This window comes from Sarcophilus harrisii, chromosome 2, assembly GCF_902635505.1.
Source record: "Sarcophilus harrisii chromosome 2, mSarHar1.11, whole genome shotgun sequence".
Taxonomy (NCBI): domain Eukaryota; kingdom Metazoa; phylum Chordata; class Mammalia; order Dasyuromorphia; family Dasyuridae; genus Sarcophilus; species Sarcophilus harrisii.
The window spans coordinates 144,103,075-144,120,419 of NC_045427.1; the positions used below are offsets into that span (position 1 = coordinate 144,103,075).

General features: G+C 34.8%; 1 protein-coding gene across 7 annotated transcripts in view; it reads left to right on the top strand.

Annotated features, from left to right (window-relative positions):
* The window catches only part of ABHD12 (abhydrolase domain containing 12), a 124,520-nt gene that overhangs the window by 74,309 nt on the left and 32,866 nt on the right, over nucleotides 1–17,345 (top strand). For all 7 annotated transcript variants that reach the window (XM_031951007.1, XM_012540099.3, XM_031951010.1 and 4 more), the window contains 2 exons: nucleotides 2,346–2,451; nucleotides 13,189–13,308. In XM_031951007.1, coding sequence (XP_031806867.1) covers nucleotides 2,346–2,451; nucleotides 13,189–13,308 — 226 coding nt within the window. The remainder of the gene's footprint in view (nucleotides 1–2,345; nucleotides 2,452–13,188; nucleotides 13,309–17,345) is intronic.

The following is a 17,345-nucleotide window of genomic DNA, read 5'->3' on the forward strand; positions in this document are numbered from 1 at the left end:
GGGAAATGGATTTGAATTTGAATCTTAACTGTGAGTCTTGGGTTGCCTTGGACAAATCACTACCTCTAAGCCTCAGTTTCTTTTTCTGTAAAATAAGGGAATAACTTTGTAAAGTCTTTTCTAGCTCTAAATCCAAAGAAAAAAGACTTATGGATTAGATTGCACTTAAAAATAATACTCTTAGATTCTGTAGATTTATTTAAAGATTTCCATATTTGTGGAATTTTTTTTTCTTCTATGGCATGGAATATTCAATAGTTTGGGTTCTTAATTAGACATGGTAAGTTAGAGGGAGAGAGAAATATCAAAGATCATGCTAAAGTTTTAATTACTGGAGATGGGTTGAATAGTGGTACCTTGAATAGAAATAAGGAAAATAGCAAGAACATATATAGGAAAATTATAACATGCTTAGTGTTAGACATGTTGTATTTGCAGTCCCCATAAGATATTCAGGTGAAGAGGTTCTGCACGCAATTGAATATGTAAGCCTGGAGCTCAGGAGAGGGGGCAGCGATGGAGATGCAAGTTAGAAAATGTTACAATGAGGTGATTCAAGGTAATTCCAATAGACTTGTGATGAAAAAAGCCACCCTCATCCAGAGAGAAAATTATGGAGATTGAATGTGGTTTTCACCCCTTTTTTTGATGGTTTGTTTGCTTATGGGTTTTTTTTTTCCCCTCCTTTTGATCCAAATTTTTTTGTGTGTGTGCGCGCAGCATGACAAATAATGGAAATATGTTTAGAATTGCTTATGTTTAACCTGTATTGGATTGATTGCTATCTAGGGGGTGGGTGAGGAAAAGGGAAAGAAAAACATTTGGAGCACAAGGTTTTGCATCTTTGCATGTATTTGGAAAAATAAAAGGCAATTAAAAATAAAGAAAGCATTTTAACATGGTCACAGTACAATGATGTTTGAAATGTGCCTAAAAAATAATTTAGAAATATGCCATTGGTAGGTTTTTAGACAATATCGGCACAGTACTGAATCGTTATCTTCTAAAATATATTTAATAAAGGGTAATATCACTGATTTTTCACACAATTCTTATAAACATATGGAAAAAACTCACTAAATTATTATATAGAGAAAAACAAATTACAACCCCAAATAACAATTCTATAGTTTCTCGAGGCATTGAGCACAGAGGCATTAATATGGTATTTAATGATATTATTCTTTTTTATCATTGTTATAATAGTTTAGTAAATTGCCTTACTCCAGTGATGTTCCACATAAATGTCTCCGAGCTATAAGTTTGCAAATCTATCAACAGTATCTTGCTCCTTTTTTCAGCCATGAATAACACAGGTGATCTCAGATAATGTATTGAATTGAAATGTTGTATAGTAGCAGCCATGATTATGTCTCTCCTAGTCTTTAAATCTAAATGTCACCAATTTCTGCTGAAAGACTTTTCTAGACACAAAATTATGAAACACGATAAAAAGAAAATTAGGAAGTGTGATGATTTTGAAGCCAAAAGAAGAGGGCAGGATGTAAGCCTTTTTAGGGAATTTGACAAGCAATTATTAAGCTCCTGTTCTGCCTATGGTGCAAGATTCTGCAGTCCCTGCCCTTGAACGTTAGACATGGACAAAGATCATTGGATTCATTTATTAAGAGATCAGAAAGATTTTAGAGCATTTTCAGTTAAATTAAGTCCAATTATGAGGGCTTAAAAATGGGGGTTTTTAATGAAGTTCATTTAACCTCCACAAGCCTCAATTTCCCAATCTGTACTTCTGGTGTAGACAAGTTTTTCAAACTTTTGAAGTAGAGGTGGGAGATGAGACAGAAGTAAAAGATAAAAAGGCAAAAGGTTAGAAAGCTTTCTTAGGACTAGGGAGATGTGGGATTAATATTAATCATATGGTATTAATTACCTTCTCAGGTGAATATCTTCATAAATTTTCAAATTGTGCATTGAATTTTCTACAACCATCTAATTAATTAATTCTGTGGTAGCATTCTCTGATTGAAAACTTAGTTTGTGTTTTGGGGATTTAGGGGATTACCTGGGAGTAAATGTTTAAAGTCATAAGAATAATTTGATAGGGATAGCTAGGTGGTACAGTGGATAGTGGATAGAATGCCTCCTGAAGTTGAGAAGAATCTTGGCCTCCTCTTATTATCTGTGTGACCCCGGGTAAGTCATTTAACCCTGTGTCACAATTTCCTTATCTGTAAAATGAGTATTTTTGCCAAGAAAACTCCAAATGGGATCATGAAGAGTCGGACGTGACTGAAATGACAAAAGAACAAGATGATTTCAAAGTCTTACCTTGTATTTGTGCACAGCCATTAAACTCTAATGTAATCTTTTCTTTCATCCAACAGTGAGGGTTCCCTATTTCATTGACTTGAAAAAGCCACAGGAGCAAGGCTTAAATCACACGTATAATTACTACCTCCAGCCAGAAGAAGGAGTAACCATTGGAGTCTGGTAAGTAGAAGATTCTATTCTTCAGTGGTTGAGTTGCTAAAAATTTTCTGCAAGAATTTTAATGAAATTTGGGAGGCAGCATGGTGCAGTGAAAAGATTTGGAGTGAGGGATGCTGGGTTCAAATCTCAACCATGACATTCACTCATTCACTCTTGAATAAGTCAACCTCTCTAGACTTCAATTCCTTATTTGAAAAATGAAGACAATATTTATAAATAATCCTAACGTCAGACCAATTGTTGTGAATTTCAAAAGAAGTAATGAATGTAAAATTCCTGACAAACTTCAATGTTCTCTTTAAATGTTAGGTATTAATAATTATATCAACAAACTCAGGCTGTTGCAGCATGTAACCTCTGAGGTCCCTTGCAGTTTTAAATCTGTGACCCTATGATAATGATCTGGATACCCTGAATAATGGAGCTCCACTTTGATCCTGCACATAATTGGACCAGTGTCATTGTTAATCCTTATTAAAATTTTTATGATGTCCCATTATATTTGAAGCACAAAAATCTCATCTACAGATGACAATATAATGTACATAGACTCTTGAAGATTGCACTAGAAAGTATGTACTCGTCACCTGGGACTTCAGTATGATATTGCCACCATTATTAGAAGTGCCATTTTATTATTAAAATCTAAACGTTTCCTCTAAATCCTAAGGCACCCCATACATACCCTCCAATTGAAGTCTCACTAGTACCACCAGTTCAGTAGTATATAAATTCCCCAGAAAAAGTCGTGGGCTCCTTGCAGAGCAGGGCCCGGCAGAGAGGTGGGATTCATTTGCCTCCTGCTGCCTCCTGCCTTCAGGATCCCTTGCTGCTTTGTCTGCCCTGTGGGTGAGGGATGTTTGGCACTCTGTAGTAATTGCTAGCTCCTCTCTACAGATGTTGCTCACCAGCTACCCATTTCTGCTGCTCCAAATACTTCAGATATATAGACCTGGTCTTATGCATGTTCTCAGATATATCTTCAGTGACTTTCTGTTGCCTGCTGAGTAAAATTTTGACTTGTTTGGCTTGCATGGCCTTCCACCATTCCAATGTCCCCTTTGTCTTTCTTGCCTTAGTTTCTATTACTTACTGTTTGACAAACTGTGCTTTTCTCTGTGTATCTTTTTCACACTATTCTCTCTACCTGGAAGTCCCTCTGCTTTCTTTGAACCCATTGAAAGTTTACCTATTTCTGTAGCGCTGCTTAAGTGCCATCAATGCAGGAAGGCCTGCTCCTTCCATTTGTTAAGGGGAAATTGTCCTTGAACTTAACATGTACTTTGCTTGCATTTTCTAATGTGAACATTATTTATCATAATTATTTGTATACATATTGTATCCATGATCTATTACACATTAAATTTAAATCCCTCATTTTTGCCAATGAGAGAAAACTGAGGTGAGAACAGTTAGTGTTACCCTAGCAGCTAGTTACCCTAGCTATGTTAGGGAGCAGAGAGACAGATAAAAAAATTTGTGTTTTCCCCACAGAGTCTAATATAATATTTTGCATACAATATATGCTTAATAAATGTTGTTACTGAATTTAAATATCTGAAATAATTAAGATTTTGTCATCTTATTGTTTGTCTCTTTTAGAAAAATAATTGCTGATGGTTTATATCTAAATGAGGATTATCAAGAAAAGACAAGGAATCATAAATATTGATGCTGGGATTTCAGAGAATAATAGATGAATCAATCCTATCATTTATTTTCAGATAATTCGGTATTTTTTCCTAATGAAGAGAATCTTGAGCTTGTAATCATAAATTAAAAAATGTCAGAGCTAGTGATGTCCTTAGAGATTACCTAGCCCAATCTTCATATTTTATAGATGAAAAACAAAGGATAAGATAGGTTGTGTATTATGACTTGTTATCACTCATATGTTAGTGTAGTAGGCAGCTTGAGAAGCTAGAGTTCTTTAGTTAGGGTGGAGGTTGTGGTAAAAATATCGTTGGTAGGATTTTCTGTGTTGTCTTAGTTATGTCTTAAGTAATTAGAGCCATATTCACTAATTTGTGTTTATGTTTATGTTTGAGCATTTATTAAGGGCCTATTGTGGGCAAAACACTTGTCCTGGGGAAGATACTGAGTTTAGATGAGAAAGAACCCCTACCCTTAAAGAACTTTCAGTCCAGTAAAAGGAAAAGACTAACAAGAAACCAGAATATGGTGTTACATGACCAAGTGTATTTGGTATGATATAAAGTATTGTGTGAGGTCCAAGAGAGAATTCTATTCGTGAAAGAGAATCAAGGAAGACTTGTTGAAGAAGATATTTGAATTGTGATTCAAAACCTGGGTAAGAGTTTAGCAGGCTAAAAGTTGAAGAAAGGATTGTTTTAAGCAAAGATAATTCTAGGAACAAAAGCATGGAGAATAGAGAATATAGGGCAATTTTAGGGACAGGGAATACTCCTTTTTGGAGTTTGTGGTTACTATATGTTTCCTTTGGTGCAATACATCTTTTTTATGCATGGTGAGGAAATAAGATAAAATAGAAGGTTAGAAGAGTGCCAGGTTGTAAAGAGCCTCAGATGTCAGGCAAAAGAGTTTGTTTGACATTTGGTACAATATACTCAGGTTCTATTTCTGATAAGTTTAGAAAACATTTCTCTTAGATATGCTTTATTACAGTGTAATGTAACTTAACAATAGACTTAGCTAGAGTCCAACTCTGAGGCTGCAGCAACAGCAGAAAGGTACCTTTCTGTTTCTGGATGTCTTCTGATACTAACATTTTTGGACCTTCCTGTGGATCCTAGTAGTTTAATGCTTGAACCTCACTCATTGGAATTGGTTCAAGGAAGGAAGAATATACATATAAATATATATGTGTGTGTGCGCACGCCATATATGCTCAGTTATGTATAGAATTATAATTTCCCCAATAGAGAAATACTTAAGGGAAGGGAATGAGAGAAAAGAGGAGAGGGAAATGATAAAAGAGAGGACAGAATGTGGAAGATGGTAGAGAAAAGCAATATAGACTTTTGAACAGAGATGGGATAAAAATAAAGAGAAGAAACAGAAAATGGAATAGAGGGAAATACACAGTAATCATAATGCAAATATGAATGTGAAAAACTCAACCATAAAACAGAACCAGATAACAGAAGGGATTAAAAAACAGAATCAACATTATATTCTTTATAAGAGAACACACTTGAAGCAGAAACACTAAAAATTAAAATAAAATTAAAATAAAAACCTTAAAATAAAGGGTTAAAACAGTCTAATCTCAGACTAAGCAAAAGTAGACATGATTAATAAAAAGAATTGGGAAACTTAAGTTTTGTCAAAAGTTAGCATAGACAGTATGAAAAATTTTTATCAGAAAGTTTGTTTGATAAAAGCCTTATTTGTCAAATATATGCTGAGTATAGAACTGAATAACATTTATTAAGAGAAGAGCCATTCCCCAAGTGACATGATAAATGGTTAAAAGGATATTAAACAGGAAATTTTCAGAATAAGAAATCATATGTATATAGATAGATATAGTCATATAAAAAGTGTCCAAATAACCATTAATTGAAGAAAAGCAAATTAAAACAGATCTGAGGTACTCCCTCACACCTAATATTGGTAGAATAATTAAATGGTCCAAGCATTTTGGAGAATAATTTGGAACTAGGCCCAAAGGATTATAAAATTGCATTTCCTTTGACCCAGCCATACCACTAGGTCAGTATCCCAAAGAAATCAAAGGAAAAGGGAAAAAAAAAGACTTTTATACACAAAAATATTTATAACAGTTCTTTTAGTGGTGACAAAGAATTGGAAATCAAGGAGATGCTCATTAATTGGGGAATGGTTGAACAAGTTATAGTATATGATTATGATGGAATATTATTGTGTGGTGAGAAGTGAGGTGGGGGGTTCAGGAAAAGGCATAAGAACTGATGTAAAGTTAAAGAGAACCCAGGAGCTCATTGTGCACAATAATAGCAATGCTGTAATGATGATCAGCTATGAAAGATTTGATTACTCTGATCAGTGCAATGATAGAAGAAAGACAATAATTCCAAAGGAGTCCCTAGAAAACAATTGATGAGCTCTGAGTGTAAATTAAAGTATAATCTCACTTGATTTTTCTTGCTTTAAAAAAAAAAAAAAAAACATGGCTGATGTGGAATTATGTTTTGCATGATTAAACATATATAATTGGTATGGGTAGGAGAATTTAAAATTTAATTTTTAATTTTTTAAATTTAAATTTAAAAATAATAAAATAAACAATAAATATAAAATCTTTATTAAAAAGTTAACTACAGGACAGCTTTAAAATTAAGAGAGATATAAAAAAGATTCACAATTTCATATATAACCCTTTTTTCCCTGCTTTTTGTACATAGAAATATTTGCCTTGGTATCTTTCAGGTTCAGAATAACAACATATAAAAATGATTTTTTAAAAACTTATAGAGAATTAAAATGAATAATTTTATTATTAATTTTAAAGATGTGTTGGTTTCCAAAATAAATTGCAATTAGGCTTATGATAAGTATTGCCTCTAGTTCAAAATAATGCTACTATTTTGAGCTTCAGTTTCCTTGTAATGTCAAAAGGAGAAATACATTGATTTAAAAAAAATAAACAATCTCAGCATACCATATACAAATAGAGGTTGAAAATGTGGCAGGACTTTTAGTTATAAATATTTTATGAGAAGTTCTGGTCTAACATATTTTCAGCATGTAATCTACAAGTTCATTTGTAAGTTGATTTGGCAGAGAATGCTGAAGAAATATTCTCATAAAAGCCATCCTACACAGGGTAGTTAGATAATCAGCATTATAAATTTTTAGCCAATAAAAAACCTTAGGCGCACAAGTTGTGATTCCCCCATTAGTACTAAAGACAGTAAAATCTACAGAAGAGAGAGGCTAAATTTTATGAAGATAATGTCTGAAAATGGAATTTATATTTCTGCACCATGGCTTATAGTGAGTAAATGACAACAATATAGAAATGCATATATATATATATATATATATATATATATATGTATGTATGTATGTATGTATAGTGGTTTATCCCAATGTAAGGAGGAAAATTTATATCAAAAGTATCACTGGGACTTAAAATAGGATCTACAATTGGATTATAGTTCTGGAAGCATATGACATTTAATAGAAACAGCTTTTAAGTGAAAGAAGGTTGGAAAATGATAGGGATAATAATAAACTTTCTAGGACTGTTGTAATAAAATGAGATAATGTTTCTGAGTTGCTCTGTAAATTGTAAAGCATATATAAAGGAAATAAGCATGTATTGGAAACTGAGGCAAACACCTTAAATATGGCATGTCCAGGGTCACAAAGCTGTTAAGTGATTGAAGCCACATTTGATCTCAGGGATTCCTCACTCTAGTTCCAATGTTCAATCCACTGTAATACCAGCTTCTGTAATAAGTTGAGTTTGGGAATCAAAATTCCATCCTGGTTTAGGGAAATGATTCAATACTGATGTGTTACTTTAGATATCTGTTCTAAATTCCTGTGTATTACAAAAAAAAGCACCTAAAGCCATTTTGATTTGACCTAATGATAATTTCACTTTTCAGAAGGCTGAAGAAACTAATGAGGCAAACTTTTACTCTGGAACTGATACTCACTGACAAGAAATTATTTGTTGTTTGATTAAAAGTAATAGAAACCTAGTGCAGAAGTAACAACTCATCATAGAATTTTTGATAGAGAAAAAGAAAGTCATATCATGGAATCTGACTTACATTTACTTATTTAGCAACAGATTTCAAATGACTGAGAAAAAGAATGAGGTGTAGGAGTCAGTGAACAAATTTTTCTTCAATGGAAGTCAGCTAAGCAGAGGCAGGAGGGTCTCAGGAATGAAATTCTGAAGAGTTTCTATGAGGAAGAATAGTTAAAATTCACATCCACATCCACATCTCATCCACAGAGAAATGTGGATGCACAAGGAACTCGTCAACCGACTTAGATTTTAACAAGTTGTTTAAAAAATGGAAGCAAAGATAGGTAACAGATGATTTAATAAAAGCATGGCATAGCAGATTGAGATGACTAAAGTCCAAGAGGATATTGCTTAGATTGATCTAAAGTCAGGTTTAATATAAATTTGTTGAAATGTTCTTTTCATTTTTGCCTTTACATATCTATTTCTTATCACAATGTATGATACATAGTAGGCATGAAAATGTTATTGCTTTTTAATTGAATTTATATAAGATTCTAGTAACTTGTAACCCTAGGTCAGCACCCTTGTCATGTATCCCTCCTCCTTTTCTTAATCCCCATTTTCAGATTCTTTTAACTCCTTGCTTATATGAGCATATCACTTTATCCAGCAATTTAGCTGATGTAATTACCCAGGCAAAAATCAATTTAGAAGATATTTCTTCTTGTTCCCTGCCCAAGTCAAAAAATATGTATATCTCATCAGGTAGGATACATTTGTAAAGCTTTTCATAATATTCCTGACCTTTTTCTGAAAAGGTCCATTCTGTCATAGCCAATTCCATTTAGGCCTAAGATGCTGAGATACTGATAGCTCATCCTATGAATGTGGCCACAAGCAATTAAAAGACTAAGAAAAAAGTGAAGATGAGCTGGAGCTGCCACTTTTCTGCCTCATAGTTTAGATGCTAAGAAATCTGAAGTAGAGCCCCCTCCCAAAGAGCAGAGAAAACACCTCAGAAAGAAATACAGAAAAATAGAGATGACATATAATGTTGTGTGGCTTCTAACAGCTGTGTGATACATGAGTGTGTGACCTCCCGAGCTTGGAGATATGCTCTAGGGGACCTAAACTGGCAGAAATCATGATGGGAAGCAGGGCTGATATCAAATGGTAGCTTCTTTCTTACCTATACGATCAGCTAGTGATCAAACAGGTCTCGTGGATTTCACTGAATAAAAGTGAAATCCCAGAGCGTGTAACTATGCATTGTACTAAAGAGTATGCATCATGTCACTACAGTGCATATTCATATGGACTATTTGTATCTGAGCTCCTACTGGTCTGATAAGCCACAGTTGGACACACTGTACCTTGACCCAACATAGTAATATTATTTTGGTCCTCTTTGAGAACAAAGGATAATAACTAACCAACAGTGCATGTATATAATGAGACTGAGGAAGAATTAAGGAAATAGGGTAATCGTAGATAAAACTTAGAGCAATAAATGACAGATTGAACTGTTTAGGTCTTAATGCTTGTTTTTTTACCAAAAAAGAATCGTATTTGAACTGAAAAGAAAAAAAAAAAATGGGTAATGGGCAGTTAAAAACCATATAGGAAGAAAAAGAACACCTAACTGCCTTGGGTAAGTACAAATCACTAGCCAAGATTAATCATATCCCAGGGAGTTAAAAGAATATAAAATAAATGAGTCCTAAATTATTCTTGATCCTCCTGAATGATTGCAAAGAAAGAAAGAGGTTGCAGAACTAGAGAAGGGCATATTATTTTAAATTTCAGAAGAGAATGGATTCCATAAACTTTTGGCTAATGTCTTGTAATATTCTAGAATATATCATCAAATGGAGAGTTTGGTGTTCAATAATTTTCGTTTATGTCTGACTCTTTGTGACCCTGTTGGGGTTTTTTTTTTTGGGGGGGGGGCCAGAGATTCTGCATTGGTTTGACATTTCCTTCTCCAGCTTATTTTACAAATGAGGAAACTGAGGTAAACAGTTACATGATTTGCTTAGGGGTCATACTGCTAGTAAATGTCTGAGGCTAGATTTGAACTCAGGAAGTTAAGTCTTCCTGACTCCAGCTCCAGCATTATAGGTATCACCTAAGCTGCCAAATTGATAGGGAAAGCCTGGGAGGGAGAAAAAGATTTTTGCTGATTAAAGAAATTTTCAATCTGATTTGAAGAAATTTGTTAAACATGAAAAGAAAATGAGTATGTCAGCTGAGTCAGAGTGAAGCAAGTGGAAGTAGGAGAACAATTTATACAATAACAACAATGTTGAAGGACAAGCAACTCTAAGAGAACTTAAGAACAATGATAAATGTAATCATTAACTACAATTTCAGAGAATTGATAGTCATTCTACTCACTTTATGACAGACAGATAATAGATTCAGAATGCAGAAAACGTGTATATGTTTTTTGGATGTGGCAATTGCAGGAATTTGTTTTGTTTCTTAGTGCATATCTGTTGCGAGGATTTTATTATTCCTTTTTTTCCCCCCAGTGGGAAAGAAGGAGAGGTAAGAGGGAGGAAAAAAAAAATTGTTAAGGGGTGGGGTCATATTAGAGTGAACTCATTTTCTTTTATGATAAGGTTTATTAGACTGATGAATTTGGGAATTCTTTGTTTACCAGGATTTTAGCAAAATGACTGATCAAATGCTATTTTTGTGGACAAGATAAGGAGATGTGTCTTATTTGTTCAGTCATGTTCAGCTCCATCGACAATACTATCCATGGGCAAGTATATTGTTTGGAATGGTTTGCCATTTCTTTCTCCAGTGGATTAAGGCAAACAGAGATTAAGTGACTTTGTCAGAGTCACACAGCTAATTAGTGTCTGAGACTAAATTTAAACTCAGGTCTTTCTGACACTATGCCCAACACTGTCCCCTGAACAATCTAGCTACCTCAGATGTGAATACATAATAACAAATTGAAATGTATTTCTAATTAACCCCAAAGGATGGTCTGACATAAATTTGGAAGGAAATTTCTAGTAGAGTATAATGGAGTTCTGTGCTTGTCTCTTTGCTTTTAAAATATTTTTTATCAGTGATTTGGATAAAGATCTAGATGATGATATCATATCTAGATTGAAAGATCAGATTTATAGATAACAAAGCTGTGAAGGAAAACTAACATTGGTTAGTCAACCAATAAGCATTTAAATACCTACTATGTGCTAAGCACTATACTAAGCCCTGGAGATTAAAAAAAAAAAGAAGAAGAAACAAAGGACAGTTCTTGCTTTCAAGGAGCTCACAGTCTAATGAAGGAGATAACAAGCAAACATGTACAAAAGCAGCTATGTAAAGGATAAATAGGAAATAATTAAAAGAAGAAAGGCATAAGAATATAAGAGGGTTAAGAAAAGGGGACTTAAAGGAAGCCAGTAAGCAGAATAAGGACACATGTTCTAGGCATGAGAGACAGAAAAATAGCCAAGGCAGAAAGAGAGAAAGAGAGAGAGAATATAAGTAGAGCAGCCAAGAGTCCAGAGTCACTGGATTAAATATGAGGGGAATTAAGGTGTGAGAAGACTGGAAAGGTAGAAGACGACTTCATTAAAAAAGAGCTTTGAATGCCAAACAGAGGGTTTTGTATTTGCTCGTGGAGGTAATAGGGACTCAGTAGAATTTATTGAGTAGGGAGATAGCATAGCTGAACCTGCTCTTTAGGAAAATCACTTTGGTAGCTTAATGGAGGATGGATTGGAATGAGGAAAAACTTGAGTCAAGAAAACCACCAACAGACTGTTATGGTAGTCCAAGCATAAGTTGATGAAGGTCTGTACCAGGGTGATGGCAGTTATCAGAGGGGAGAAGGGAAGGATATTCAAAAAATGTTGCAGATGTGAAATCAGCAGGCCTTGGCTACAGATTGGATATGGGAGGTGAGAAATGGTAAGGCTAGACACTTGGTTGAGAGAGCCTGAAGGATTGGGAAGATGGAAATGTTTGTGTTAAGAAACAGCCAATATGTAGAATTCAAGAAGTAAAGGAAGACTTTTATGAACTGATGCAGTATGAAGCAAGAGTCAAAAGGATAATGTGCTTGACTCCAACTATGTAAACAACAGTATCATTAAAAAAAAAAAATAAAGTACAACTAAAAGTATTGGCCATCCTTAGTCCTGAAGTCCATGAAAAAAAAAATTTCTCCTGTGGAGATATAAGGGGATTACAAGTGAAATACGTGTGTGTGCATGATGGTTATGCCTATTAATTTTGTTGTCTTTGTTATTAGTGAAGATTCCTTGGGGGCAGCATGGTACTAGATGCCTCTTCTCTCTGCTACCAAGTTGACTGAGGCTGTTGGATTGATTGAGTTTGGGAGTTCTGAACTGCAGAGGGTTTAGATGGTTGAATGTCCACATTCATTGTAGTAATAGCCCTGATCCTTTGGGAGAGCCACAGAAGGAAGTACCGCCTTGGCCAGTTGGAAATGGAGAAGGTTAGAGCTCCCATTGGTGGCTTCTAATCCTCTAGTTTGGGTAAGATAGAACTAGTTTGACAAAGGGAAAGAAAAAGGAATGATGGTGTGTTTGTTTTTGAAGCATCATTTAAGCTTTTAAAAAGGCTGTGACACCACAGGTCATTACAGTCCTCTTCTTTGTTGTAATATGAGTGAATTGAATAAAACACAAGTAGGAAACCCCATCTGGATGCAGGATTCTCAACAAGGTTGACAATCACTTGGTACTATCTTTAGAGGGAATCTATCTCTTATGTAGCTCAGACAAGCCATTCACATATTCAGGATGTTCATAAATCAAGTTCATAAATCAAATAAGGAAGTGAATGCTTAGATAAAGTAATGTAACTTCACTTAAAAACTATGAGTTAGAGGATCTTTTCTTACTAATTCAGACTGGCCTATCTCTAAGACAGTCCTAATTTTTGCCTAGTTGCTCTGTGTTTATAGCATACTTTGACATCTTAGTTTTCAATTCTATGAAACCAAATAAAATTATAATTTTAAAAGGGGGAAAGGAATATGCAATCATTGCTTATTATTTTTGTCATATTTTCAGGCACACAGTCCCTGCAGTGTTATGGAAGAATGCTCAAGGAAAGGACCAAGTATGGTATGAGGATACTTTGGCTTCTAACCATCCTATCATTCTTTATTTACATGGAAATGCAGGCACTAGGTAAGGATGAAATGAATCAGTTATAAACATACATGATTTATACCTTTTTTTTAGTTGGTGGCTTAAATTGCTGTAGTGGAAATTGTTGACTCCAGTAAAAGAGTGCTCTAAGTCCTGTTATTTTAAAGGGGGAGAGAGTTAAGTCTACTTCCACAGAAGTTTCAGGAAAGTGAAACCAGTGATATCTGAAAGCTGATGAGAAAGCACGACCTGTAATAAAAAGAAACACCTGAAGTAGTTTTGTACTTCAATCTAGAGTTGAGGAGGTGGCTGGGAAGGGAAGCGAAAGATAAATGCAAATGCAGAGAAAATAAATGAAGAATAGATACCACATAAAAGAAAAAGCCAAGCCTGGGGAATTATGAAAGAACGATTTAGTGTCCACTCAGATTGTTGTACTTGGCTCCAAGACAAGCACTTAAAATGCATGTGACCAGTATTGAAAGTGCATATCGTATATTAATTAGAATCGGAAGTCAAAATTGACTTTCAACACTTGAGTTCCATGTGCATGTTTTTTTTTAATAATAGCTTTTTATTTTCAAAATACATACAAAAGTAGTTTTCATCATTCACCCTTGCAAAACCTTGTGTTTCAATTTTTTCTCTTTCTGCTCCGCTTACTCCTTCCCCTAGAAAACAAAGAATCCAATATGGTAAACATGTGCAGTTATTCTATATCATGTGCATATTCTGAAGGAAAGTAATAAGATGCAGTAGAAAGGAGGAAAAGAACAAATATTAAGTACCTATATTGTGCCAAGTACTGTGCTAAGCCCTTTATAAATGTTGCCTCATTTAATTCAAATAACAATCATGGAAATGGAAAGAATTCAGGATTTAGAATCGGTGGACCTGGTTTTGCACCCAGTGCTATCACTGGTTAATTTTATGACCTTGGGGGAAAAGTAATTTTTCCTCCCTGGACCTCAGTTTTCTCATCTGTAAATAAGGGGGATTGACTAAAATTACCTCTCAGGTCTTTTCCTGTTCAGAAATTATGACAATTTGATCTGCAACTCTTGTGGTTGTCAGCTGAATTATTTCTTTTAAGCAAAATAAGGCAAAATTTCTGTAACTCTAAGTAATGTAAATGGCCTAAGAGTCTGTGTGTTTTTTTCCTTTGTTTTTTAGATAGTCTATTTTATATAATACTTTAAATATGATCTAGATTAACTTTAGCCTTGCTACTGTAGATCAGTTTGTTGTTGTTTTTTGTTTTTTTTTTTCTTTCACAAGTAACAAACTATGGGATAAGCAAGGAAATGAGTAGTTATAAATGACTCTGGCACTTAAGAACACTCTCTGTGGTGTTACACAATATGAAGCCAGTTTGGCATGAGGATTGAGGACTGAGAGAGGGAAGACTTTAAGAGGGAGAAGAAAAGTATCAAAGAGCAATTGTAAGGGGTCTTTCTGTAAGAGGGAAATGAGGCACAGTAGGTGTCTTAGCCTTAGGCGCCTACAGAGTTTGGCATTTCAGAAAGAATCATAGAAAGCATGTAACACATGAGAACAGGATTTTAAGCCAAGAAAATAGAATGCTGCCCTTCTGAATCATGGACGTACTTCTCAATTTGCTTTCCTCTTTGGACAGGACAAGGGCAGTGGGCTGCTCTTCCTCTTTTTTGAGGGAATACATAGTTAAAAAATAGTTTCTGCTGTATCTTCTTTCTCTGTATTCAAGGAGATGCACAGTCTGCTTACATTTGATAATCAACATGTGTTTATTAAGCACTTTCTATTGGAATTATTCTAACCACTGGGGAATACAAAGAAAATGCAAACATAGTCCCTTTCCTCAAGGAGACGGCTTTCTAATGGAGGAGATCACATGGACATAATTAGGTACAGAGTAGATCATGCTGATAATTGCACTGTAAAGGAGATTTAACTCTGATATAAAAGGCTTCTTAGGTTTATGAAGATGAATAGTGGTTTTATTATTATTTCTTCTTTCTGTTCCCTCAGACTGAAAGTAAGGAAGGAAAGAAGAGCTTGGTTTCTTTTACAAGGGTGCAACTATTTCCCTCTTTCCTTTTGTTCCCCCTTCCCCATTTTTTATTTGACATGTGATTACTGTCTGGTTTCTTTCCCTTCTATCTTTAGATATGTATAGTAGAGAACTGTTCTCTACTATCTTAAACTTTCTCACTCCTGAGGAGACTTAGACAGGGGAAAGACTGGGAGCAATAAAGAAAGAAGTCCATTTGGAACAGAGCTCAGAGAGGAATGAAGGAATGAAATATGACTGGTCTGGGAATGTCTTTAAAATGGAAGCATCAGAGGGAACTGTCCAATCTAAGGAAGGTGTTTTCTGGGATTAAGAGTCTGATAGAATTTTAACATGTTTAACATGTAAGAGACTGCCTGCCATCTAGAGAGTAGAGGGAGGTAAGGGAAAAGTTGGAACAGAAGTGATTGCAAGGGACAATGTCAAAAAATTACTCATGCATATGTTCTGTCAATAAAAAGCTATAATAAACAAACAAACAAATAAATGAATAAAAACAAACAAAAAAACCTTTCTCACTCCTGCTTTCAGATAGCAGCTTATTTCATGCATTTCACAATTAGATTTCTCATACAACTGGTGTGTTTCCTCACTACCCACTCTCTGAGTTTCAAATCTAGCTTCTACTTCTCCATTATATAGTCACTACTATACTGAAGATTAAAAGTAGTCTTAACTACTATCAAGACCTTTCTTAAATTTATTCAGTTTCTTTGATAATCAAATGTATTTCGAGGAATTCAATGAACACTTTTTTTTTTTTTTTTTTTTTTTTTTTTTTTTTTTGAAAAGAGGCAATAAGAGTAAAGTCCCAGGATCAAATAGATAGTAAGCTTCTGAGATCTATTCTGAACTCAAGATTCTTCTGACTCCCGGGCCTGTGCTCTATCAATAGCGTTCTAAGCTGCCTTTAACTTTTTATTTTCAAATGACTCCCAAATCTCTCCAGTCCCACATTTCCAGTTATCTGTCAGTTCTCTCTACTGACATGTACTTCCATCATTTCATATGGTATAATACCATAGATATTTATTAAATACCTACTGTGTATCAGATGCTGTGCTGCAGGGCTATGAGGAGACAAATAAAGAATCCCTGCCCTCAAAGGGCTATATAATTTGTTTATTTTTTTTTTTTGTTTATTCTTTTTATTATAGCTTTTTATTGACAGAACATATGCATGGGTAATTTTTCAACATTGTCCCTTGCAATCACTTCTGTTCCAACTTTTCCCTCCACCCCCTCCCTTAGATGGCAGGCAATCTCATACATGTTAAACATGTTAAAGTATATCTTAAATACAATATATGTGTACCTATTTGTGCAGTTCTCTTGTTGCGCAAGAAAAATTGGATTCATGAAGTAAAAATAACCTGGGAAGAAAAACAAAAATGTAAGTAGTCCTCATTCATTTCCCAGTGTTCTTTCTCTGGGTGTGGCTGGTTCTGTTCATCATTGATCAATTGGAACTGAATTGGATCTTTTCATTGCCAAAGATATCCACTAAAGAGCTATAATTTAATGGAGAAAGACATATACCTGTTCTTTTCTCCCCAAAAAGCTGAAAAGAGGCAGGAGGGCAGTATGAGGTGATTAAGTTCCATGGAGTCAAATCCAAGCAGAACTACTGGTAGAAAATAGAGTTACCTGAAAAGGTTCTGAAAATTCTGAGTGCTTTATAAAGGAAGCCTTTGGGAATAGTTTATTTCTCTTCTTTCCAGTCTCTTCCAATCTGAAGGAATTCAACAAATGTCTAAAAGCAAACGCAATATCTCCCCCCTTCTCAGTGTTAGCTTTGCCTCCTATCGTATTTCTTTCAGTGGTACTGATAGAGTCCTTAATGGTGTGTTAGACAGAGAGAAGCTGAAGAATTAATCCCTGAGATAAGCAGGGACAAGGCACTGATAGAGATCAGTTTATCTCCATAGTCCTACCCCGCTGGGGAGGTCATCCATTCAGAAATCCACGTTATATCAAACCCCTGAAACCCACCCTCTGTAGAGGTCTCCCACAATCTCATCTT